Raw genomic sequence first — 26,386 nt, forward strand, 5'->3', positions numbered from 1 at the left:
AATCACAGACATTATTTGAAGTTGGTAGTTACACCACACGTCTTCTTTCCTTCTGATTACCATATTCTGTGAGATTCAGATGCTTTTCTTTCATTAGACATTTCTAAGAAGACTATCACTAACCACAGACGGCTCGAACAGTCATCACCGAAGCTGTAAGCAGTTGGGCCTCTTCCTGGAGCCTTTTTCTCTTCATGGCATGCTGCCCTGAGGATATTTTAGAGCAGGGATAGGCAACCATGTGCCAGAGAGTGCTGAGAAAAGGCTGGTTTTTATTTCAGCTGAATGCTGCAGCAGCTCAGGGTTCATTCTCCACGTTTGAAGATGATCTGCACAGTGAAATCAGCTGTCATTTCCTGTAGATGAGGTAGAAATGTGCAGACTCTTGGCACTGTGATTGCCTGATGTTTTAAACCCTGCTGGATTGTTTGTGGAGCAGCCACAAGGTGACACTGCAGCACACAGTTCAGGCAGGACAAGGCTTAAAAAAAATCTGCTTCTACAGTTGGTGTAATAAGTAACTCTTTCTCATTGAATATTTGCATTCCAATAAGAGATGAATGATTTGCGAGGGGTGCTTTTTTTTTTATCTCTTTTTAAGGAAATTGCTAGATTTCAGAAGGAAGTTTTTAATGCAGCAAAGGCTGCCTCTAAGTGAGGCAAAGGTGCCGTGAGTGGATCTGATGGACTTCCAAATGAGGGGTATAACTGGACCAGACTTACTCCAGACAATCTGCTTTGATCTCCCAATCTCCCCTGTGATATCCAGTGCTGGTGGAAGCCAACTCTACACCGTGTAGCCCTAAAGCAGAAGAGGCAGGAGGGCTTCACTACCCCCCCTTTCCTCTTCTTACTGCCCATCTCTTTCTTTACACACACACACACACACACACACACACACACACACACATTCACCATCCACACCCACACTGGACTCTCTTTTGAAAGTCTCTGGCTTGATTTAACATTCCTCTTCAGAGCGTGTCCTGCATTTTATATGCATGGCGAGTGAGGGAGCGAGAGGAGGTTTTGCGTGGGGCTCCAGCCCAAATGAACTTTCCTGTTGGTCTCCTCAGGGATGTATGTGTGTGTACACACACACACACACACACACACACACACACACACACACACACAGACAGACACCACTTTCTTTCACTCCCTTCATTTTACCATACCCACTCAACTCTTTCAACATTAGTTTTACTACATCATGCTTTTCACAAATCCCACCGAGCAGCAAGAGTGCCGTGGCCTTTGAAGACAAGTGTGATCAGAACAGTAAAAAAAAAAAAAAAAAAAAAAACTAGCCTCAGGGCATTTGGGGTTTTTGCACTCGTGGTTAACAGCGCATGGAGCAGAAGAGGGAGGCTGACAAGTGCAGTGTTTGGGGACAGCTTTGATGTCTGATGGGGTGCGGCTGCTGTGCCTTCACAGTCCTTCACAAGGAGGCTCACGTTGACACAGCCAAGATTACATATACAATTAGATAGATCACAGATAATCAAAAGAGCACTGTTGATACACTGCTCTTCACTAACATTATCTCTTATTTTCTTTCTGTCTTGCTGACATGCACAGAGACGAAGCTGAGAATCAATAAAAAACATTTTTTTTTATAGCAGACGCAACATGAACTTGTACTGCAGCTGCTTGAGAAATCTGGTTTATTAGGAACAATATGATCCCACTAGCTTATTGTGGATATAGCAGTAAACAACAGAAACACAATTCACTTTTTTAAGTGCTACAGGTTTGTGATTATAGACATGAAACAGTAGCAACCATGGCGTCTACATTCATATATTATGCACAGAGAATATAAAATTACAGTATATTGCTGTTGAACTGTTCCTACTCCTGCTCATAAATAGCCTTCTGGTTCTCTCTTACACACACATCACTAGGAATATCACACAACTGTGAGTTGCTGTAATGAGAGTGGGACAACTGAGACAAGGTTTAACTCTGGCAGGTCAACATTTTACAGATAAGCACTGAGTTATCATTGGAGCACAAAGCTGACAAAAGTTAAGCTGATATAGTACAGTAACACTAGACAAACCCAGAGAGATCATCAAACCTCACTGAATAGACTCAGTAAAGTGAAGCGACGTGTATCCTCCTTAAGCTACTTTTTTTGTTTGTTTTTTTAAATTAAAGATTAATACAAGTTACCTTTGGTTTCCAGCTCTCAAGAACTATACTGTAAATCTGTGGCAGTTTAAGCTGTTAATTAAAAGTTAAATCGACAGTATAGCAGCCTTAAGCCAAAAGTAATACAACACAGAAATTCACTTTTTTTTTTTAAAACATCTTTCTCATTATAATAGCAGCCAGGAAAAAAATGTAGTTACAGTGTGATTCAATAGAAGAGAAAAAAAAGTGAAAACAATTTATTTTTCATCAAAGTAGCTACTGTTAAAAAAAAATCTGTGATCTGGTACCTCTCAATAAATAGAAAAATGCAACTCCTTTGCTGTTATTTGTTATCTTCTACCCTATTCTGTTATAAATATGGTTACACATATTTCTCGTGTGAAGACAGTATCTTTCATCCATGCAATAAAGAAGTTGAAGATTTGTAATGACAGAAAGAAAGGGGGAAAAAAAAAATCACTTTTCCATAACCAAATAAAGTTGTGCAGGCTACAACAAAATATTTTGAAGCCTGTGAGCATTTCCAAATTTTCTGTCAGACTGTAACACAAGACAAACATCAATAAAACAAATCAATGACTGAATGCATTTGCAGACCGGAGAGAGGGGACATCTCAGGTTCAAGCACACGGGACAGACTGGCTTTAGTCCTAAACTGAAACCCTGCTGCCGTGGTATTCCACTCAGTCATCTGTGGCCAAGCGAGGTTTTCTCAGTCCACGTCAACAAGCGTCTTTGTCAGAGTGGATTCTAGAAGTACCAGGTCACTGTGGGGCCTCAGCAGCTGGAGGACACATGTTGACAGGGCCAGCTCTGAGACCTGGGTGAGCCCAAACAATCTGACCACGAATGGACTGAGTTAAGAGTAAGAAAGCTGGTAGAAACAGTGGTAGAAAATAGAAAAAAAAACTGTTTTTAAGGGTTGCTTGGTGCTAATCAGTGAACAGTGATGGTGCTTTTAAAGCAGAGTAATTTTAGCAGAGGAGTGGTCTCGTTCACATCGCTTTGCTTGAGGAATGCACATTTCAAATCCTGTCCATTCATGCTTCCTTTTTAAGATGCTTCTACCTTACTGTTTTGTGCTGCGCTTGACATTTTTTCTCAGTATATTCATCATCATATGAGTTTTATGCAACAACAGACTTCTTCTGCATGCTTTTCAGTCATTGGAAAAATTCTCCATTCTCCTCTTTTTTTCTGTGGTAAAACCACACAATTTGGGGTTTGGCATGCTGCAAAAATTAAAACCAACATCAAAATCTCAATCGAGGAGCTCTGCAAAAGAAATATCAGCAGACCTCAGGCTTCCGCTGGCCCTTCCTCTACATATTAAGGACCATGGAGAGTATAATGGTGCAGTGTGTTCAAAGTTCACTGGAGCTGTCTAAGGAGTGAAAGCAGTAGACACAAACCGTGCCGTTTCCATTATACATTCTGAGCAGCTGTTCTGTGGAGGAAGTCCTTTGAAGGACGGCTGCAGGGGGGGCAACACAGTTCAAAACGGGGTTCTTCACCCTAACAAGCAGGGGCAGGGCTGCGGCCGCTTCCTCTCCGGTTTGGAGCATCGTTGTCCCTGGACCCCCATCACCAAGGCCTCCAAATAGAGGTCCTGCATGAGCTCTGACACATGCAACAACATCTACACAAACACTCAACATTCATGCTATAACTAGTACAGAAGCAGGCAGAACAAAAAACCCCAAAAATGCATGCCACTGATGCCACCTCATTTCTCAGTTGTAGGCTACTCAGCAAATTAGTGTGATTACATCTAAGTTGCCTCTTTTCAAGACATCCTTTGCTCTGTATGGGCTGTGCATCTGGTTGCTTCAGTTGTTTTGATTTGTGTCTGTTTTGACATGTAGGGGCGAGGAAGAGGGAGATTTCTGAGAGAGGGCTTTGAAGAGAGCCAGATTCAAAAGAGTCTGAAGGTTGTCTCTGAGGGGTCAGGGGCGTCTATAAAAAGGAATAAGAAGAGGCACAAGGAGAAGAAGGAGGAGGAGGAATAAAGTCAAGCTGGTAGAACGAGGGCTCTTTCACTTCTGTGTCAGGTATGCTCCGAAGGTGAGGCTAGCTGCCCCGAGTGCAGCTAGACCAAAGACCGTCTTAATGGAGGGCCAGGAGCAGCTGAAGAGGGAGTCCCTCTGTCTGTCATACAGCTCCACAAAGGCAGCCTGGGAGAGAGACAGGAAGAGAAAGACAGACAGTTAATTGGGCTGTCAAAGAATGTGTTTACCTATGTGTACTTTCTTGCGTCAGCTGGTTATTTGATGGGTTGGACTCTACAAGAAAACACCATAAAGGATAAGGCTGACATCCCATTTGTCCCTACTTTAAAAACAGGTCACAATTATAGAACATTTAAAAAAAAAAAAAAAAAGGCTTGTAATTTGCTAAAACAGCTATGCATTGTAGTATTTAACATACTTTACCCCAACAGAAATAAATAGTGCATTTGTTGGGGACTGTTTTTCAGCTGCGGATTAATACACGTTGAGTGCTCTGTGTGGGACTGTCTCAAAGGAGCATGTCACCTAGAGCAGCAGTGTGGCTCATTGATCTATTGAAATAGTTTTTGAACAACAATGAAGCTCTATGGCACAGAGGAATACACTTCATCAGTTCATTGATCAATTCATTTTGGGTTTTGGTCTTTTTATGGGATTTGTTGACACTAAAAAAAGTATAGAATAATTATGATAATCATAATCATTGTAAGGATTGGTTCACCAAACAACATATTTATTTCACTTTCCACTGGTGGTATCTAGCTATATAGATAGTTTTACTTTAATTTCACCAGATTCTAAGATATCCACCTTTGAGATTTTCATGGAAGTGAAAAATTATGTTAAAATAATTAAAAAACATGATTTCTTTTCAACAACAGTACCCCGGTTACTCTTACAGAATCCATAGAACACTGTTGGACTATTTTTGTGGTAATTTAATTTAATAAATGTAAGGCAGCGGATATCTTAGGGGCAGATAGCTCAAAATCTGCATGATGATCCTTAATCCTAAAATTTAAATCCCTTGGCCACCATCAAATATGGGAACTAGTGTTATTACAGCCATGCTGCAAGCAGATCCATTCATTTTTATTGGCTCACACACACACACACACTCAGACACACACACTCAGACGCACAACCTCAGACACTCTTCATGCAGACACACACAACCCAACCAGAAACACATTTAACAAACACGGAAATCACCAAAAAGAGCCAATTTGTAACTGCACGTCAACAGATTTAGGCGTTTTCTTTTTTAGCATGTTGACGAGCTCATGCCGCCCTCACGCATAAATATATTAATGTTACTCAGAGGCTTTCTGCTGCTAACTGCTTTTAAAAAAAATAAAATAAAAAAAGGCGTGTTACAAGTTTAGAATTTGTGAGTGGATGTCAGGTCCATGGAGCAAATACCACGGCTGTGTGTCTTCGACTAGGAAATACAGACATCTGCTCATATTAATGACAGCAGGAACAGCTGGACAGGAAGTGCTAAGGATGGTGCTAAGCTCCTCGCTCTCCCACACATGCACAAGTAGATTATCTTGAACCTGACTAGAACAGTGTTTTAGAGCGGTTTAAGAGAGGATATAACGTTTCCTATTAAATATCAACTCTTTTGTTATGAAGCTAACCACATTAGTAGCAGTGTTGGTAAGCTGTACATTTGAGCCCCTTTGATGCCTCTGATTTTAGCTGTAACTTGACCTATCTGTGAACAATGGTCAATTGTTAAGTTTAATTCAGTACATTACTGTGTCAGTTCCCGTGGGAATCTATCAGCATGCTATTTTAATCTGTCTTGATTCAACTCAATTTACCTACAGTAATTATGTTTTGTGTAATTCTAACTGGAATACACACGTTTTATTCGACCTTGATCTAGAAGCAAAACTGGGTCGTTATACTCTGTCACATTTTAATATACAGTTTCCTTTTTATCAAACATAAGCCCACACAGGACTAAAAAAAGGAGACATCCATTCTGAAGTGCTGTGGGGAGACAAAAGTATTTCCTGTTTCCCTCTCCTCCCTTCCCATCCTGTGGCATTCCTGAGGCTGGGGGCCAGTCTGTGACACAGAGGAAGAAGGATCAGCAGTTTCTTTCCACTTAAGGCCCTCTGGTGTCAAAACACACTGTGCTCTTAAGTCAGCCGACATGATCTTAAACCACAAGTCTTTTTCCTTTGTTGGAGGTGAGCGTTTTTAATTATCCACGGCTAAAAACAAGACTCTACAGCCTTGCTAGCAGCCCTGTGAGACTGAACTCTGTGCGCTGTGCATTGAGCTAAATGATAACATTAGCTGACATGCTCACAATGGCAAAGCTAACATGCTTATTCTAGGCAGGTATGATGGTTACTATTTTCACCCTCCCATGCTCGATGGTGTTTTAAGCCCCCAACGTCGACTTCAAGGCAGCGCTGCGACCGTCGACTTCAAGGCACCTAACCCTAACTGTAACCTTAACCCTAACCCTAAACAGAAAGTAGCCTACAGCTGAGGCTGATGGTGATATTATTAGTTTTGTAGGGTCACCAAAGTTATTACAGTTCCTACTGAGGGGGACATGAATGTCTGAACTAAATTTCATGGCAATTCATTCAATAGTTGCTGAGATGTTTGACTCAAAACCACAAATGTTAGCCTCCTCCTTGCACTAAAAGCCAGGGGTATTAGGATTCATCCTCTGCGAACCATGAATGTCTGTAGGCTAAATTTGTGCTCATGCATCTATGCATGTTGAGATACTTCACAGGATAAATGAAAACATTGCCCTGCTGGTGGTGCTAATGGAAAAATCAGGCATGGCAAGCCATCAGTTTGTGAGAAATTTTCAGTGAGCTAAAAATCGGAATAAAAAGAAAAGCCATTTGACGGCTTTTTTTTTTTTTTTTTTTTTTTTTTTTAAGAGAACTGTGAACAAGCCTTGTTTTTCAGTGATGATACCCTCCCTCCCTCCACTCCAGGATTCAGGTATTAATTAGAGAACAAGCTCTTCAGTCAGACCTCCAGCTGAGGGGAATGTGTTAGCTGGCAAAAACACTGCCTCCGTCTTTTTTTCCTACTCCAGAAAAATATCAGTTTGCTGAGGCAACAACACAGACCAGCCACCTTCTCCAGTAGCAAGTGCATGTGACCACTAGCGGGGCTAGACAAAATGGCAAACTCATGATGTGTGTCCTCAATATGTCCCAGACTGGCGGCATAGATTATCTTCTATTTAAGTATGAAACAAAAGTGGGCCAATTACGGTAAGAGGTTCGTAAGAGCGGTGATTGATGTTTAAAAGAATCCTACAAGGACATGGGCGGTAATAACTCCAGACTGACCCAGGGGAGAGCTGGGAAGAGATAGAGGAGGGAGGGAGGGAAGGAGGGTGTCAGGTGGATATCATGAGACTGAGGCATGCTCCTGGAACTTTTTCACCCACACGTTAGCCAGCAGTGCTGCCCAAACCATGTGAGTAGTAGGAAAAACAAACCTTGGTACTCTCTTTTTTTCCCCTGCTTCCTCTCCCTCGTTTTTCATTCATACAGTGTTGACTGTCATTTTGAACAATCTAAACCTTTAAAGAAAATAATAATAAGCAGCTGGCAAAGGAGGACACAGAAAGTTTGCAGGGACAGGAAAGGACAAAACATCTGCATTCATCACATCAACAAAAGACTGTATAATCCTCAAGAAGTTATCTCACTGCCCTGCAGCAAACCATCTGCCACCGACAGCAGGTGGGCATCTGGGAAATAAAGTCCAGGCTTTAGTTCTCCACAGTATTAATTTTTTGGATCAATGGCTTTATAAAGGTCACAGCCGCCCTACAGAAGCCAAGAATCCAATGGGAAAATGCCTAGCCAGGTTTACACACTCCCTTTCCTTCGCTTTTACTGCACACAATGAATCCCTGAGAGGCACATAGAGTAAGGGAGTAAGACTTGAGAGGATCCCATACTCAGCCATCGGGTGGCAACTTGCTGCCTGAGTGTCATGGTTACCCTGGCTGGAAGCTTCACACATGATTTGCTTTTCCCACCAGCAGGAGAGAGCCTGTCCTCAACCTCGGATTTGTTTTTCACATGATTTAGACCTCTGGGTGTCTTTCTCGTGAACACAAAGAGATTATACACTGTTGTCTTTCTCTGATGGCCTTATGCTATCTTAAGGGTAACAGGAAATGCCAGTTGCTTTGGGTATCCCCCTGCTTTTGGGAATGATCGCTCGACTTGTGTGGAGGATAATGAGTCATCTTGTGCGCTTGGCTAGCTCCGTCAAAAACCCCAAGCAGCACTTTGCCATAACAGAAAAATGATTAGACAGTCATCTCTGTTTTGGGACGTTTCTGTGGGTAATTGCTGGCAGAATGAGACTGAGTGAAAGGGATGTGGGTGAAAGTTCAACTTGTATTTAAAGGGCCTGTTGTGGCTTCGCTGCTATATCCACCTCTGAACCGAGCTTCTCCCCACGCTCTGTTTATTTCCTAAGCATTCACATAGTAACGTACTTATAAAATTGCATATGCTGCTGCCGCCCCTCTTTGATTTTTCTAATGAGCTTCTTGCAGACTTCTCTGCAGCTAATTAAAGTCAAACAAAACTCCCATTTCAGGAGCCAAGGGAGAGTAATGGGAGATAGGAAAAAAAAGTGTAAGGAAGGCATTAGTGTCCTTTATAATTGATCTGCTTTGATCCAAATATACACTAATATCTCTCTTTTTCATGAGTTATTATTTTAGGTATGAATGCATACACAGATTAAAAAAAAAAAAAAAAAAAAAAAAACTCGGCAGGCACAATAGGTGACAGGACAGCAACCTGTCGTCTGGCAGCAAGGTCAGGTTCTATCAAGTCTCTGGAGTGTCATCCATCGACTGGCCCCGGCAAAAATGAGATGACGGAGGAGTTTTTTCTTGCAATACTCATTACCCAGTGAATCCCCCTGTGTCAGCACTGCCAAACAGCTTGGAGCTGAGGACGCTGAGCCCTTCACTACACTGTGACAATACTGCAATACTTGGAAACTTCGCAGCCAAGTGATGATGGCAAACAATGGCAAGCTGGACAAATCTGTCACTACACAAACTTAGTGGATCAGACTTACAAAACAATATTTGCTTGAGTAGCATCCTTGATTATAAAACATAGAGCTCAAACGATTAGTCTATTAATCTATTAGTCTATGGTTAGACATTCACTTTCTGGCAGAAAGTTAGATGAAACAGGCACTTAACTATACAATTATAACAATTTGAGCCTTGACATTGACTGTGACAATTCCCCCTTGCGATCACATCGCAGCCTGTTTTGCAGCACTCTCGCTCAATACTGGACCAGTTTCAAAAATTGTTGTTCCCATTATCACATTATTACCAAAAACATGGGAAAACAGCGTCCAGGTTGAAAAATACAGATGTTTCCCCTTTAAAATCCCAGACAATATGGAAACTACAGCATCATATCAGCCTGTGATAAAAAGAGAGCAGAAGGTAAATCCTGACATGAAACAAAAGAAATGGGAAGCCCTTTTAATTAGCTTTCGTGTTGAGTGTCATTTGAAGACTCAGGTTTCATACTTGGCAATGTACTTTCATTGGACTCAACCGTAGAGGGAGAAACTATTTTGACGTTGGATGCTACCCTAAAGGCTCATAAATATTCAAATGTATGTCAGTGGCAGCAGCAGCAGCAGCAGCAGCAGCAGCAGCAGCAGTATTATTGTGTGTTTACAAAACAGCACGCTCTCCTGTGGGAGTGAGCCTGCTCTACTGGAACATGAAACGTGATCGCCAGTAAATCACCCACAGTCCTCATGACACTCTGAGTTTTTTATTGTCTCCATTATTCATTGTAAAACCAGCTAGATAAATGAGTACTGTAAATTTACACATGAGACTTTGGTTTCTTTAGAGATGAATAACGCTTCGGTAAACTTGGTTTTCATCCCATCAAGGCAGGAGGAGGAGGAGGAGGAAAGGCACTGGAGTTAAACCGTCCAATTTGTGCAGAAGCATCTAGTTTTTTGGAGTGCAGACAGATTTTGAATTGCCAAACATTTCTGATCTATTTACTTAACCTTGACTAAGCAGTTCTATGAGCCTTACAGGCCCTTTATTCTTCTTGAGCCCATTCATTTTCATTGAACATCTTTGATCCAACATGAAATAGAGAAGTGGGTGACCTTGCAAGCTCGGAGAGGTGAGGGCTACAGATTGTGTTTGCTCTCCTGTAACCTGCATTCCTCCTGCGCTCCTGGTTTATCTGCACTTCTGCACACCTTACTGAAGCTCAGAGTGTATCATTTGCAATCAGTCTCTTGCAGAGCAAAGAAACATCAAAGCAAAGAGAGACAATCCTTTTCTCTCACAATAAATCAGACCACCTCTGCAGCTAAATCAATATATTTCTTTCATTCTTTAAAACAAGCCAGAGCTGTGATTTTGACCTTGGAACCATTTTCAACATGAACAATTAATCCAAAATCCTTCACAGTGGCCAAAACTGGGCACAATGGCTTCATCAAATAGATACAATGAAGCTAAAAGGGGATGTCTGCCTTATGGTGAGGATGTCTGCCCTGAGCCCATCTGGCCTCTCAGCGGAAGAAGAAGTGACAATAGTCGAAGCCGCAAGACTTCTGTGCTGCTATAAATATAAGGCTTCATCGAGCTCCTGATTCAGGGCTGCTCAAATCTCACAACTCACATCTCCGCTGCTTGGCCCATTTAAAAGGCCACTGATGATGCGCAAGAGCAAATGAGGGAGTGGAAAATGGCCGCTGAGTCATCATCCACACTTGTGGAGGCTGGTGTGTTTGGAGGGCATTAAACCTGGCTAGAGTGGCTTTCCAGTAAAGACAGGATGTCTGCCACTTGAATGTCTAATAGCTCTGTGTTTACTCCAAGGAAGCCTTGCACAGTACGTTGGCTGTTCCAGTGACATGTTTGTGGCTTCAAAAATGTAAGCGTGTGAAAGCCAAAAAACTGTGGTGCTCTTTCTGAGAGAATTGTGTAAAACGCCACCTCCAATTTTGCATTCAAGAATGCAAGAGCACTTGTGTAAAGAGCCACTTGGTAAATTATCTGTGGCATTTAAAAAAACGCAGAAGCACTCAGCGGACAATAAAGCAATGACATTCTCCACATTCACTGCAGTTTGGGGTTAATGATTAAACAAAGAGTTCAAACTTTCACATTTCAAACTGCTCTATCAGCTTTGGAATGCTGACTACAGGAACCAGAGTATGTCTTAATTTTGGCAAAACATGGGAGCGTGGGAGCTCCCAATAGCCAAGCCGCTGTGCCTGATTGGTCCAGATAGAAACGTCTGATAGAGACCGTGGGAACCAGCAGATTCCCAGGTGGCCTGTTGATTCTCCTGTGACAAACAGAGCCCATGGGAGAAGCTCATTTCCTGTGACAGGGGCGGCACGCTGCTTCGAGCCTTAAAAGTCATATCCACTGACCCCTTAAGACCTCGCGACCGCACAACCACAGTCTCAAATGCAGTGGAGCTGAAAATAGACTGACTGATCTGAGCCAGAAACGACTACTGTATATGGTGTAATGAATGGGGATGTGTGGGAACACCATCTGCAGTATGATCAGTGTGCAGCCCGTGTGTTGGCTGATTGTTCTGAACTTGCCCAAGAAATGAAGTCATTTGGTTTTCTTGAAATGGTGCATTCAGCTTTTCCATTGTTGTGGTTTTCTTGTGCTTGCATCAAAGAGCCCTTATGTAACAAAATGACACAATCCGGATTTTTACAAAGTTGCTTTGTGACTGAGTAAGTCTTTGAAAAAGAACTTGACAGTTCACTTAGTGTTAAGTCACCTCCTGTGCCAGATGCTGCTGGGATGACATCATTGTCTGGTTTTAGACTATGGCTTCTCTATGGTAGAGCCAAGTATGGTTAAATCACAGACTCTGTTCGGGTAACTAGGGAAAGACTAGAGGCAAGCCAAACATGTAGTCATGCTAATACCATGGAGAAAGGGAGGGGGAGCAGCAGTGCAGAGCCACAGTTGGTTAGACACTGTAACTAAGAGATTTGTATTTGTTTTGAACCATTAACTGACTCCTAAGTCTTAGCTCCAAGTCTAAGAAAAAGCAAACTGTAACAAATGGGCACGTTTTATGTTCACAAAAAGCAGGAATGTTTTTTTCCTTTGATGAAATCCTAAGTTACCTCTGTAATTTAGGAAGGAGTGCCAAACAAATCGAGGGTAATATCGTCAGAGAATTAAACATGTTGGCGAAGGAGAAAGTACACATCAAACATCAAAAGCTAGATGCCCAGTTCCTCTCACAGTCTCCTCTTTCATACAGGAGACGTCTTGTAAAATCGGGCTGCTAAATGAAAGCGTGTCAGTTTTGGCAACAAGATATTGGAGCAGTTTACGTGATTGGAGTACACAGGGCCAGGTTTCAGGTTCAGGTAGTGTTCTCGGTGTACCCATGTAAATGAGAGAGGCCACAGTCTGGGACAGGGCACGCTGTGAGTGGAGCAGAGCAGTTTGAGGATCTCAGATGTCCGATAATGTCAGAGAAAACAATCATCTGTTTGAAGCGCAGCTCCCTCAGGAACACCTTTGAAGTGAGGAGAAGAGGAGCCGAACCACAATGACAACTTCCCACAAAGTCAAAGTGAAGAGATCTGCTGCCAGTGATGGGAAGTAATCGTGTACCTTTACTCAAGTACTGTATTTAAGCACAAAGATATTCTACTCCACTACATTTATCGAACAGCTGTCATTTTCACAGATTAAGAGTTGTGAGTAAAGTTGATAGCAGTTACACCAAAGAGACATCATATCACATCACATTTAAATACTGTTTGACTCAATTAGTCGAACATTTGGAGGGGCCCGACCCCTAGTTTGGGAACTGTTAGCCAAAACTACCGTGCTGTGAATAAAATAGTTAAAACTAGCTCTACTTTCACCAGCTACAACAGTAAAACGCTACTTAATCAAGTGATGCATTAGTATTAAAGTTATATTCTCGAAGATTTTCATTAAAATAAATGTCTGTTATGTCACTATCCATTGCCAAATGAGGTAACACAATGGTGCCTAAGCCTATATGGCCCACTGATGAAAATGTGCAGTATTAACAAAGATTATAAACTGGGTGAATGTGGCAACATTACTGGGAAAAATCACAATATGTTCTCAAGATATAAAGGCAGGACCTTTACTTTTAATAAAGTATTCGTACAGTGTTTTACTGGTTCACTTTAGTAAAAGTCTATAGATCCAAATACTTCTTCCCCCACTGTCTACTGCTGTCATATTTGCATCAGGAAATAAAAAGAGAAGGTATCATGTTGGAAGACAAAGCCAACCTCGATATGGGAAAGAAATCAGCTTTCTGAAATTGTGCAATGCGTGACAAAACTTCTCTGTCCTGCATGGAGCATGAGGTCATTCTGAACCAGGAGGGAGGGGGGGAGCAATCATTTTGGTTGCACAATTTAACTATCGGCTGAGAAATCGAAATATATATCCATAGCCTATGATATGTTGAACTGTCAGCTGTGTTAAAAGCAATGTCAAAATGAACCCCAACACCCTCCTGGCTGAGAAAATGTTTTCCTCCCCCATTTCGCTTTTCAGGCTGGGAATACTGGGGAACAGTTCAATGACCTCTCTCAGGCAACCAGCTGATTTTCATCCGGGGGAGAGGAATGAGTGGAATGCATTGATGTGTGGAAACAAACAACTGCACTGTGTGTGCCCGAGAGGCCTGATATGAGAAGGAATGAACCTTGAGATAACCAGATTGACTGCAAGAAACACAACTATACTAGTATTATGTAATAAAATAACTATATTTAAATCCTTCTCAGAGATAGATGAAAGTAATTAACAACTATTCAAGCAGCTAAGAGCCGGGGTGGACAGTACTTATATTCCTGGTCTTAAACATTAGTTCAATGTGACAATGTAATTTAGAGACAGCTATGTTGAACGGCGTGCTTTCAAAACGGCCGATTGTTTGAACTATTTGGAGCAGGCTGGCTCACTGGGAGCGGTGTGACTTTCCCTGTCTTGTATGCAGAGACCAAAGGGAAACAAGCACAGCCTACCTGATGAATGATAATAAGTTGCCTATTGTGACATTGAAGGTCTGGTAGGAAAATTTGTGCGGAAGCTAACAAGGCACACTTCAGTGTGATATTAGAGGTTTTTTTGTGGCATTTTCTCTCTGGAATAATCCATGGAAATTGGCATTAGTGTTATTCAGTGACAGGCTGAGCCTTGATGTGCAGTGAATATTAGAATATACTGCTTCAAAGCAGAGACTCTAAATTATACAGGACAAAAATGCATACATACTGTATATTGAGCTGTGGCTGTTAACATTTTTTTTATTTAATTTTGTGGTATGTAATGCCCATGTGGGTGTTTTATGAGAACATTCCTCTACTTTTCAAGTCAGCAGATGGATCAGCTGAGAATCAGATGATTGTTGAGTCAGATGACTTTAACAGGCAACTTTATCCAAGTTTGCTCTATTAATTTCTATGGAGTGAGCTAATCTACTCTTACTTCTCCAACTCTCTTCTAACAGCACACACTCCAATTAAATCAAAGTATTTTGCTCCATTAGCTCCATTTTGCTTTGGTCTTTCAACCCTGGTGGCCTGATTGCACTTTGCCAACCATCCATACTTTTTTACAGCAATTACCTCAGCAGTCTCGACCTGGCTGCAGCACATGTGACAGTAAGAAGAAATGCACTGCCTGTTTATAGCTTTATAAGCCTCCTCTACTTACTTGCCCTTCCATCTTTTCTCTTCCTCCTCCTCCCTGTCAGCCTCCCCACCTGATCAAAGACACATTGTGAAGTCCAGTCATTTCATCTGGGAATATTTTTTAACTCACCGTGCTCCCTGTATTGCAGGAATGTAGACTGTAGATTATTTCAAATCTGGAAACATTGGAGTTTTTTATTTACATATAGTATAGTTCTTTAAACAAGAGAAAATGCATACTTATTGAGCTCTGCCTTTCTTTCTTTTTTACAGCTTTTCACCACCGGGAGCAACAAATGTTAAAGATAAATGAAGCACTTTATAGGTCAATTTGCAGAGTTGATTAAACTTCTGGTGGTTAGATTTACCGACATGAGGCTCGTCTAGACATGTCGCAGTTAATATCTTCTATGTCCCCGGACATTACTGAACCCAGGCATTGCAAAATATTTGCTCTGACATAAGTCACAAGATGTCAGCTTTATTTGTTATTTAGTTTTATATGCAGATATTGTTATATTTACTTTCTTTTCTGTATGAGTCATGAAATATTTTTAATATTGTCTGATTTAATGTTGTTTTGGACCCCAGGAAGACTAGCTGGTCATCTAGGCGGCAGCTAATGGTGATCCTTATAATAAATACAAATACACCATCCTTAGAACATACACAGGCATAAAGCACAACTGTATTGTCAAAAGAAAGACCAAAAACACCTAAGAAGAAAAGGAATCACTGTCGGTTCTCCTGTTTTTAATTCTCCCTGTTTTCTTTGAAGTTTCTTTCATTATTTGAAGTTGTAATGACAGCCCAACAGCCAATTAAAGGCAGCACAGCTTCAGAGAAGACCCAGTGAAATTGATGTAATATAACACAGTGGCAATACTGGGTAAGCCCCTGCCGGCGATCCCTGTCAGAAGTAGCATGCAGTAGTAGTCCTCTGAAAACAGCAGGGGTTATCTGTGACAGCGCAGCAACTAAATGTCTGTTCACTGCAGCATGCTGACATCATTTGGTTGTTTGGGAGGATAAGAGTTCGAGATGGCAAAGAGTTTCATGAACACTGATCGCTGCCCTGAAACACTAGGTAGCAGCAGCAACGTTCCCTTGGAAAAGCTTTTATCTTCCAAACGTCAGGTGTGAATCGTTTTCTCTGCACTTCAAACCTAATCAGTTGCTATCAAAGGTGACTGCAAACAGGGGGGCGCTGTGTGAGCTTTACCAGGAGTGAGAGCTCTCAGTTGCACACACACACACACACACACACACACACACACACACACACACACACCGGCTGAAAGACGTCAGCATAAAAGTGTTAAAACATCTCGCCAAGGTCTTTCCACAGCATGAATTTTTATAAATCAACTTTATTTATAATCTGACATTTACAGCTACTGGTTCACTGTGTTGTCACATTGAGTCTTTGCACTGAGATACCAACGCAAACCATCGGAAATGCTTAATCAATACCACACAGGCTAGTCACAGTGATACCTGAGCAATGGTTGACCTCACTCAGTGTCCACTGAAACAGATCACATTTCCTGAGGGCTATTTGCACTGCTGCCAAAAATCACATTGGGGAACGGGTGCAGAGAAATATTTACCCCAGACCTCCATGGATGAGGCAGAGAAATCTATTTACCATTATCTGCCTGTTGTCATTTTTTAGGAAGGCATCTCAGCATTTCAGAGAAGAGCCAATAATAGCGGGCTGTTTGTTAATGGCCAGTGCTGTGGCTAGTTGCACCAGGAAATCCCAGCGGACATGGTAGTGGGGTGTGCATGTGTGTCTGTGTGTGTTGAGGCTGAATGGCACGGCTAACAGGAAGCTAGGCACCCTGGGGCCATCTGCTCCCTGCCATGGCTCACATGTCACTGTGACAACACAGCATTATTGATTCACACTACCACATCCGCTTCTGTGTGTTCACGCTGATGTGGCACAGTATGCGTGTGTATGCATTTGCGTGTGAGTGTGTACACAGCCATTTTGTGGACAGCAAATAATTGATTTGCACCAGTACATCCGCTTCTGTGTTTGCCTGCTTGTCTGCATATATAAACTCTATAAACATTAAATGGTCAATTCACCCGAATCACAAAAAAACATTTTCCTATTTAAGCCTGTTGGAATCTGGCCATGCAGATCGTTAATTTTTATAAGGTTTTAAAGCTGCAACAGTCTTTATTTTTATATTAACAATTGATCAGATGACTGTGGAATGTGAAAGGTGTCGCTCGTAGGGATAATAATTGAAAAGAGAATCATCACAACACTGCAGGTTCTCTCAGCTCTTCAGGGCATTCTAGCCTTTTTCGGCTTCTTGTTTGGTTTTATAAGCTGCAACTTTATTGTTTTGGTTCCCTCTCAACACTACCATCTGCGTCATTTTTAGCTACAGCATACAGCTGTTTTGTTCGGTTTATGTTTTTGTGTGTGTAAAAAAGCTCTATGTATGCTACCTGTCTAGCATCAAACAAAGTTAGCAACGGACATAGCATTTAGCAGCTAAAGAGACAGGTATTTCCCTCAGGAGTTGGTGGAGACCAAAACAGAACTAAATGAATGCTACTACATGTCTACTAAAGTGTGTAAATAGTGAATAGGTGATAGTTTGCAAATTTTGCATTTACAGCTATTTTCATTTCCCCGAAAGTGGCCACAACATTGGTAATTATTACAATCTTTGCTGCTGAGTCTTCTGACACAACCCCAATACAATGGAAGTGTATGGAAATGTATTCATCGTCAGCATAAGAAACAATATTGCAGGTACTGGAGATCCCACAAACAAGATTTATGTTTTATATTGGGAGTGAAAGTAAAAACTTTCAACCATGGGGGGTAAGTAAGAAAATGTTGTTTTGGGGATTTGACTGAACTGACCCTATAACAACTTTTTAGGTTATGTTAGGCATGCAACAGGGTCGGTCTTTGTGAACAAGGAAGTAATTTAGGTGACACTCCCAGCTGCATTTCAATCAGTAGTGGCTATTGTTGCTCTAGAAATTAATTGAGGAGATCAAATCTCTTTTACAAACCCTTTTGGGGGTTTGTCCCAAAAATATCTACAGTAGCTAGACAATGGGAGGAACCGTTTAACCTTGCCCTATATTGATATGCTGCACAGCTTCCAAGAGTGTGCCCAGTGGCAAAGTCAACTAGCGTCTCAGTAGGCTTCTCATTATCCAGCTCCCAACATGACAGAAAAGGTGGAAACTCTTTTATCTGCCATCTCAAATGGTTCATTAGGACCTTTTTTACCATGCAGATTGGCAGACAACTTTGTGATGTGAATGTGACGATAGCACAGAAGCAAACAGGGCATTTATGTGTAATATGACAATTAAAGGACCACACAGGAGCAGTGGTGGTAACGCTTCTATATTTAGAGGCCTCTCACATGTCCCTGCATTTTTCAGGAATCTGAAACGTTACCTGACACTGAAAGCCAGGTCTCTGGGTATTAGTGTGTTGTTTATCAAGGGATTAGGCATGTGTGTGTGTGTGTGTGTGTGTGTGTATCTATGGTGGGGTAAGAGACAGATAGAGGGAGAAAGAGGATGAAAAAAAGAAGAGGTGATATCTCAACTGGAGTGCAGACAGCCTTTGGGGTTCTACTTGAGGGACATCCATTTAGTGTCCGAGTTTATCTGCTCCATGTATTATTCATCAGTGTGTGTTCTGACTGGGATAATAGTGCTTTTTAAACAGCTCAGGCACGTGTCCCTCATGAAACAGGAAAACAGCAGGTTTAGGTGATTATTGATTTCTTTTTAAAAAATATAGTTGAAACAAAATCATCAGGCTGAATTCACAAACACCAATCTGTAGGCTCACCTGGCCCCAGAGGCCCACATAAAGATAATTTGCAAAATTAACACACAAGTGCGCCATAAATGTCAGCACGCAAACCGCCTACAGTGGTTCCTGAATGAAGAATGCTCAGCTGACATGATTTTCAACAAACAACAAAATCGCCAACACCCTTCACCGGCCACTCCGGAAAGAAACACCCAGGTCGTCTCCATTATTTATTCACATTCCTCCGCCTCTCCCGAGGAGGTCCAGAAATAAGCACACAGGACGGGGTGGAGGGTGTCTGGGGAGAGATGAGGTCGTGGAAATAGGCACAGCACTCACAAAGCACCAGAATTATATTCCAGGAACAGTTAAAACACAACTGTATTTCTGTGATTTCCATTCACAACAAAGGTGCACATTTCTGGCGGGTTCATGAAATGCTTGGAATGTGTGGAACGTAAAGATGGCGTAAACGTAACATAAAAGTAAATAGTGTCATGTCAAGCTCAAAAGTGATCATTAAACGATGTATGACCATACATTCCAGTCAACCGTATCATAAAAATCCTTTGTTTGGGTGAATTTTAGTTTGAGAGAGACAGCGTGTCTTCATGATAACAGCCTTTTCTATAATTAAGACTGACAGCATGTCTACAGTTTGAGGATCGACTGATTTTATTGTCAGAAAAATAAAAGAATTGCAGTTGAAATTTTGAATAAATAGCTGAATTATTCATTGCACGGTACCCAGCTGCAAATAAAATCTTATGTTTGTTGTTCTATGTACTGAAAGGCAAGGCAGACACTGTAAAAAAATATACTTGGCCACAAAAAGGTCTATTAAAAAAGATTGTGAACACTGTCATGGAAACACATTCAAGTGTAGTTAAGATGAAAAGTAATTGACGTCATTATTAATACCTAACAGTCGACCCCAAGTTTAATATAGGCCGTGATTCAGATACAAGTGATTTCAGAGTGAAGATTGACCAAAGGAGTCACATAACTGAAAGCACCACTTAAACTACGTATAAAGGTTTAATAAATCTTTCCAAAGTATCCCACACACAGGACTGAATATTTGGAACAAGGGTCTTTGTGCTTTGATAGCAGAGAGACTTGATATCTCTCCAGGTCTGTCCCTGAAAGAAAGTATTCATGTCAGACTAATTCAGAGAGTTAGAGCCCAGAGCTGCCTGCGTCTGTAGGAAATGTATCTGAGATTACAGTTGCCGGGCTGATGGGTGTAAACACAGTGGCAGATGGCGAGCCACCGAGGTCTGCGCAGCAAAAGGGGTACAGTATGGGGGGAAATCTTGGCTTGCTTCTTGCCACACTGAGCTCTTTTGTGGTGTACAGTGGCCACTACAGAGCTGAGAGTCCACATCAAAATATAACACTGTTGTCCAAATCTCCAAATCTCTTTAGTTGCAGAGATTTTTGTGAAATTATGTTGTTATTTTTCTGTTCTGAAATAATGTGTGGGAGGGAAAAACCATAAATGATTTGCATGAGTAATTGTTCATGCCTCGGTCTGATTGCTAGAAACAAGTAAGCAGAGTTCAATCCACGCTCTAATTTTGTGAGGCCAGACTGATAAACTACAAATTAACAGACAATAGGAAACAACTGGCTGAGAAGAGAAGATTTCTGGCTCAGAATGGATGTATCAATCATGAATTGTAGAGCTGATTACATTATAAAAGCATGTCTCCTCAAACACTGCTTTCATTTTTTTGTTTTTTAATTGTACTGACTTGTGTTTAACCGATTGAAGTTGCATCTAGGAGACACAAATTGGATGTAAGTGAGATCTCATCAGGATTTTTTCTGCTTTCCTGTGTGAGAGGCTGCATGTGCTCCTTGTGAGTGAGTTTATTTGGGTTTTTCCCCCTCTCCTCTACTCTGCCGACATGTCACCTATATGGAGATTAATGACTTCCTTGCTGTCCCAGATCCACTCAGCCTCAACAAGAGAGGAGTGGGGCGCAGCCAGATGCCTGCAACACCGTAGCAACATGCAGGTCCCACCCGTCGACTAGCAGATTGTGATCAGGGAATCCCCCACTGGAAGGACCCAACCCAAGCCAACTACATTGTCACACACACACACACACACACACACACACACACACACACACACACACACACACACACACACACACACACACACCACCTGGAAGGAACGCAGCATTCCTCAGACACCTGATCCTGCTGTTTGAGACTTCAAAAAAGGTTTTAGGTGATTTAACTTTGTCTCCACTACTACATGAAAAGAAGACATGACCACGGCCATGCTAGCTCTACAGGGCTAAATGCTAATGTCAAGCATGCTCACAAGGACAATACTGATGCTTAGCAGGTATGTTAGCCATCTTAGTGTAACGTGTAAGCATGCTAACATTTGCTAAACACAACGTACACCTGACGCTGATGGGGATATCATTAGTTTTGCTGCACATTGACCATAAAATCTTGACCTGAAGATGGCACTAGATTAAGTAGTTTAAATACAGACCATAAAAGGTCTGTACATCATTTCATGGCAATCCATCTAATAGTTTTGAGATACGTTTCAGTTTGGACCAAAGAAATTCATTTCTCAACATCATGTCCTCTAATAAATGTTCATAAATAAATAAATAAATAAATATCTGGAGCTGTTCTCACTTAGCCTTCCAAAGTTGTGAAACCGCTGTTTTTCTCTTGGAGCACATTTTGGCATTTTGTTCCGTACCGCCCCCACAGCCAGTCAAATATCTGAGTGAGCATGTAATTTCAGAAGTGGGACGCCGTCTGTCACTTTGTTCAATCACTTGGTATTTACTGAGAGGAACTGTAAATAAACACAGGTGAACCACATGTGGGTACAGCCTAAATGCAATCGTGCCCTGATGAGTGCAATTTCTGCCACCACAAAAGATGAATTTATACAGGTGGAGAAAACTGAGTGTTGAGGACAATGAAAGGACAGTGTTTTACATCCTGGAGTGTGGTAAGTAATCAGTGCAGAGTGGGAGCTATTTCACCCTTAGCTGGGTTCTTGCAAATACAGTAACTGCTTTGTTATGTCTAAAGGGCAGATAGTTTTGTTTAACTAAAGGTGTATTTGACTTACCGGTGATGCCTAGACTCAACAATGATTAGTGGGCACTCCTATTTTGGGCTCAAATTGTCTCAAAAACAACAGGAAAGAGAGGGTGAGCTGATAGAAAGCTGTTTCCACACCACTCTCACATGTCAGAAATGTCAGTAATAGGTTGATTAGCCACTAACATTGTTTTAAGGGTGGTGGAAAACACAAGACCCACCTCTAGCATACAATAACACAATTGACAATGTTAGGGACTATAAACACAACCTGTCTAAACGCACATATAACTATGTATATTCCATGTCTTCATTGTTAGGTTAAAGCTGTGTCACACCAATTGAGAAAAACAATACACTTGTTGTAGTCTGTACCCTTAAAAAGCCCCCCAGAAAAATAAAATAAATAAAAAAAATGTATCTCTAAAATCCTGGTCTGATAAGATAAGAAAAATGTCTGATAAGAAATCTCAATAACTAGGGGTGTGGATGCATAACTTCGAAAGACATCGGAACAAAGTCAACAAACCTTTAGTTGCAAAAGAGTCCCAGACTCTTCACTATATAAGAGTAGCTACAAACAACATGGGAGAACATCCGTTTTGGCACATGCTGTAGCGCTGGGCAATATGGAGAAAATCAAATATCACGATATTTTTGACCAAATACCTCCATATCGATACCGCAATGATATTGTAGTGTTGACTATTGGTGCTTTCACAAAATATTTACACAATGAGATTTTTGATAAATAATCATCAGTAATGTGGATATAATGACTAAGTGGGTAAGGGCGAATAATAGAACAGTTACAACAGTCTGGTAAGTTCAGAAAATGATATAACTTTACTGTAATGCAGCCTTTAAAACCAGGAAAAGACAACACTTATGCCATATTATGATATCCAAAATCGAAGACGATATCTAGTCTCATATCACGATATCGATATAATATCGATATATTGCCCAGCACTATGCTGAATGATAATGTTTCAAACACAAGTCAGTAAAAAAAGGAGAAGTGGAATACAAACCCAATCTAGAGCACAGACAAAGCTCTGTGTCTGTGCCAGTGTCCGTTATTAAATGTCAGGTAATAACTGAAACACAAACACAGCTCAGGAAATCCCCCACCTGACAGGCATTCAAATAATAATATAAATCAACACCAGTGTCTGTTAGATTCCTATCTGTCAATGCTCAATCACAAAACATTACAGGTATAAACTCACAAGCTCCAATGCTAGTGTATTCTGTAATAAATTGATTTAGAGACAAACTAATTTGGATATAGTTTCCTCGATGCTGAGAGCAGAAATCCACCAAAATGACCCAAAGTGGAAACATGCGCTTTCAAATAATCCTGAATAATCCTTTGGATTAAAAGACTGTACTCTCTGTCTCTCTAGTTGATTCAGAGCAGCAGAGATACAGTCATCTCCGCCCAGCTGGAAAACACAGACTATGATGACCTACATTATTGTACAGTGGGCACAGGCTCCAGAGACCTCGAGCAAGCGCCTCGGCAACATGCGCCGGCTTCAAGGCACAGGTCTAAAAAAGCAGACAAAAGATTTCCAACCTTGATGCACAGGGGACTGTATGTTAAACCCAGTGGCTGCAGATTAACGCTGTGTTCCTGGAGGGCCCTCCCTCCATTGCCTGCCTTTGATATGTGGCACAATCTGCCACCTCCAGGGGTAAGGCAGACTCAAGGGGAATGTTAAATGGTCCTTCCCTTTGAGATGAAATGTTCAATATGAATCATTGATGACCCCCTCCCCAATTCTGATACCTTCTGGCCAAGATAACCAAGCAGCACAAAAATTATGCTCTCATTAAGAGCACCTCTACTAATAAGAGGCTAATTCATGGGAGACTGGTTTAATAGTTGTTAAAGAGCACATACGATGAGGCTGCTGTACTCTTTGCTGGCTGCAGAAAAGGAGAATTGTTGCAAAAGTGGATTTGATATCGCACAATTTTTCTTTTTAGATTCAACTCTCTTTCTATACATGTGTGTATGCAGGTAATGGTGGAGTGTAGATGCCTCTCCTCATTAATACCTGAAGTTTGTGTGTCATTTAGATGAGATGTACAGAAAATGGCCCTGATAGCTGAGCCTTGTCCAGTCATACCCAGAGGCCTAAACACATTAATTCAATGGTTTTCTGTTTGCTGACATCTGTATGGCCACCTCCCTCCTCTCCTGCTACAACCATGACCAACACATCACACCACAGCCTGCACCAGAGCACTTTACAGCATAAAGCTTTATATACAGGTACAAGTTGGAAATGTTATAAAGTTCTATCTTCTGTGATGCATTAAATAATGTTTTCGTAAGCTTCAGTTCTCCCTGGAACACACTGTGCTATCCCTTCTGCTCCATGACAGCTGTGGCTGCCACTGGCTCTACTGTGACAGGGCGGGATTCATGTAGAGCGTCGGGAGGTGTGACAGAGCACGCGGACTCATTGGTCAAATACGTTTAACAGCCATCATCAACATCCAATCAGAGCAGCTCATAAGTTAGGCCGTCCATGTCTATCCTTCGTTCTGTCGTGCGTAATGGGCACATCTAGAGAAATAGATGTGCATTAATCTACAGCTGTGGTTTCGATATTGTGCTCTATTAAGTCAAATCAGAATGTTCGTTCTGATCTCAATTAAACATGTATACAAGAGGTGAATTTATTGTTTGAAACATCTTCAACCAAAGCAAAAGTGGACCTTTGCGCCCCCGTGGCACACAACTGCAAAGCGCTCATCTACACGGAATCAGACCTACCCATCCTCCGTTATCTTGTATCCAGCAGTTTAGAGGTCCATTTAGATACTCCGTCATCCACTCGGCGATGTTGTCCACCTGCGATGCCATCTCCTCTTTGGCGGCGCACTCCACGCACACCGTGCCCCCGAACTCGAAGAAAGCGATTATCCGGCCCCAGTTCACCCCGTCCCGGAACAGTTCGTCGATCACCTCGGCGAATCTCCTTTGCGCCGTGGTGGAGGTGAGATACAGCTGCCGCGACATCTCCGTGAAGTCCGGCTGGTATAGTCTCTCAAGTTCGTCTCCAGCCTCGCGGAGAACTCTGTGGATGGCGGCGGTCGGGTCAGACTGGGGGAGCCGTTTGCAGAGGTGAGGGATGCTCTCGCTGTCAGGCCCAGTGGTGGCTTCACGGCACCGGCGAACCAAAGTCGGTGGAGGGACAACTATTGACCCATTATTAGCAGCATCTTCATCCCGGACATCATCAAACCCAAACACGTAGCCCCGTTTGGAGAGTTTATGGCAGATATACTTTTCCACAATGTTGCGATTACACTCGTTCGCCATTCCGGCTTAATTTGGCACTTTGTATAGAAAGAGGTTGTCCTAAATTAAATACATAGTGATCGAATTTGTGCACTGTACAATGCACAGCACAGGCGTATCCAAAACTCAATTACATTCAAATACAAGCAATGCAACGAGTAATCCCACACAGGGAGCAAATGCTTCGCGAGTTGAAGAAAATCCCCTAATCAAAACTGCGTTTCAAACGTTTCAAAAGTAAAAATAATACTGAGTCCGTGTCAGTAGCTGTCTTCATTTCCCGAATCCTTAGATGGACGTTGGCGACCTTCTCTTTGCATTGAAATCCAATATGCGGAAGAGGTTGTCCTGTGCACAACACCCAGACGTGAATGTGTTGCGAAAAAAAACATGAATGAGGGCCAAAGTTGTACGCGCCTGAAGGGGCTTTAAACGCCGCCAACTATTTTAGCAGCGTTTACGCACAACCACGCGAGGGACTGTGAGCCAGACAAGGTCGGACTGAGCCCTCTTCCACGATTGCTCCTAATATCCTCTTCAGTAGGCTAGCTCCCTGCCCACCGCCATCGCTGCTGGTGAGGTATTCCTGACGTCAGCTGCGCTCGGAGACTCCAAGTGCACATGAAGAACTGCACTAAAAATCATCCAGAGCCCTAATTCTCGTGATTGCATGTTTACACCATAAAACATAAACCTGAAATCTACACAACTTCACCCAGGACAAAAATATAAACAGATAATATAAACAGATAGCCTCCATTAGGTTGCTTACCAAAACATGTGCAAGAAAAGCTCTTAGAGGATCACAGGACCATGGCATTCTGCTAAGGGGCCGTTTTGATGTGGTCCAGCCACCCCCTTGTGGATGGAGATCCAACCTTGCTCTACAATACTGACGTACCTGTATACAATTTACCAGTGTTCTTTTGAGTCCCGACCTAGTCTCCTCTATCTGCCCTGCATGTCTTTTCATTCTTTGATGGCACAAACAAAGCATCTAGAAATCATGTATTCTGTAAATCTGAGAGAGCTGCTGCTCTGGAAAGTTTTCTTATGGAATATTAAAATCCCATCTCCTCAAATAGAGTACCTATATTCCCACAGGACTCTTCACACCCAACTCAGTCCTACTGAATTGAGACTTAATTTTTCAGCAAAGAGTTCCCTAAACGGAAATGCAGCTAGAGGTCTGCAGCTATAGAAAGTAGCATAGAACAGGAGGGAAATGACTGTGAC

General features: G+C 41.9%; 1 protein-coding gene across 1 annotated transcript; it reads right to left on the bottom strand.

Annotated features, from left to right (window-relative positions):
* Positions 1-1,596: 1,596 nt before the first annotated feature.
* bcl2b (BCL2 apoptosis regulator b) lies at positions 1,597-25,724 on the bottom strand. Its single transcript, XM_028593809.1, has 2 exons — positions 24,623-25,724; positions 1,597-4,334 (listed from the first exon to the last, which is right to left on the bottom strand). The coding sequence occupies exons 1-2, from the start codon at positions 25,169-25,171 to the stop codon at positions 4,197-4,199; spliced, it is 687 nt and encodes a 228-aa protein (XP_028449610.1). The 5' UTR covers positions 25,172-25,724; the 3' UTR covers positions 1,597-4,196.
* Positions 25,725-26,386: the final 662 nt, after the last annotated feature.

Source organism: Perca flavescens, chromosome 12 (genome assembly GCF_004354835.1).
Source record: "Perca flavescens isolate YP-PL-M2 chromosome 12, PFLA_1.0, whole genome shotgun sequence".
Classification (NCBI taxonomy): domain Eukaryota; kingdom Metazoa; phylum Chordata; class Actinopteri; order Perciformes; family Percidae; genus Perca; species Perca flavescens.

What these genes read in the sequence shown, in the direction of transcription:
- bcl2b (XM_028593809.1), bottom strand. Translation starts at nt 25,171, where the DNA reads ATGGCGAACGAGTGTAATCGCAACATTGTGGAAAAGTATATCTGCCAT. An exon ending in TACAAGATAACGGAGGATGG is followed by an intron (nt 4,335 to 24,622) that starts GTAGGTCTGATT and finishes TCTCTCTCCCAG; the next exon opens with GCTGCCTTTGTGGAGCTGTA.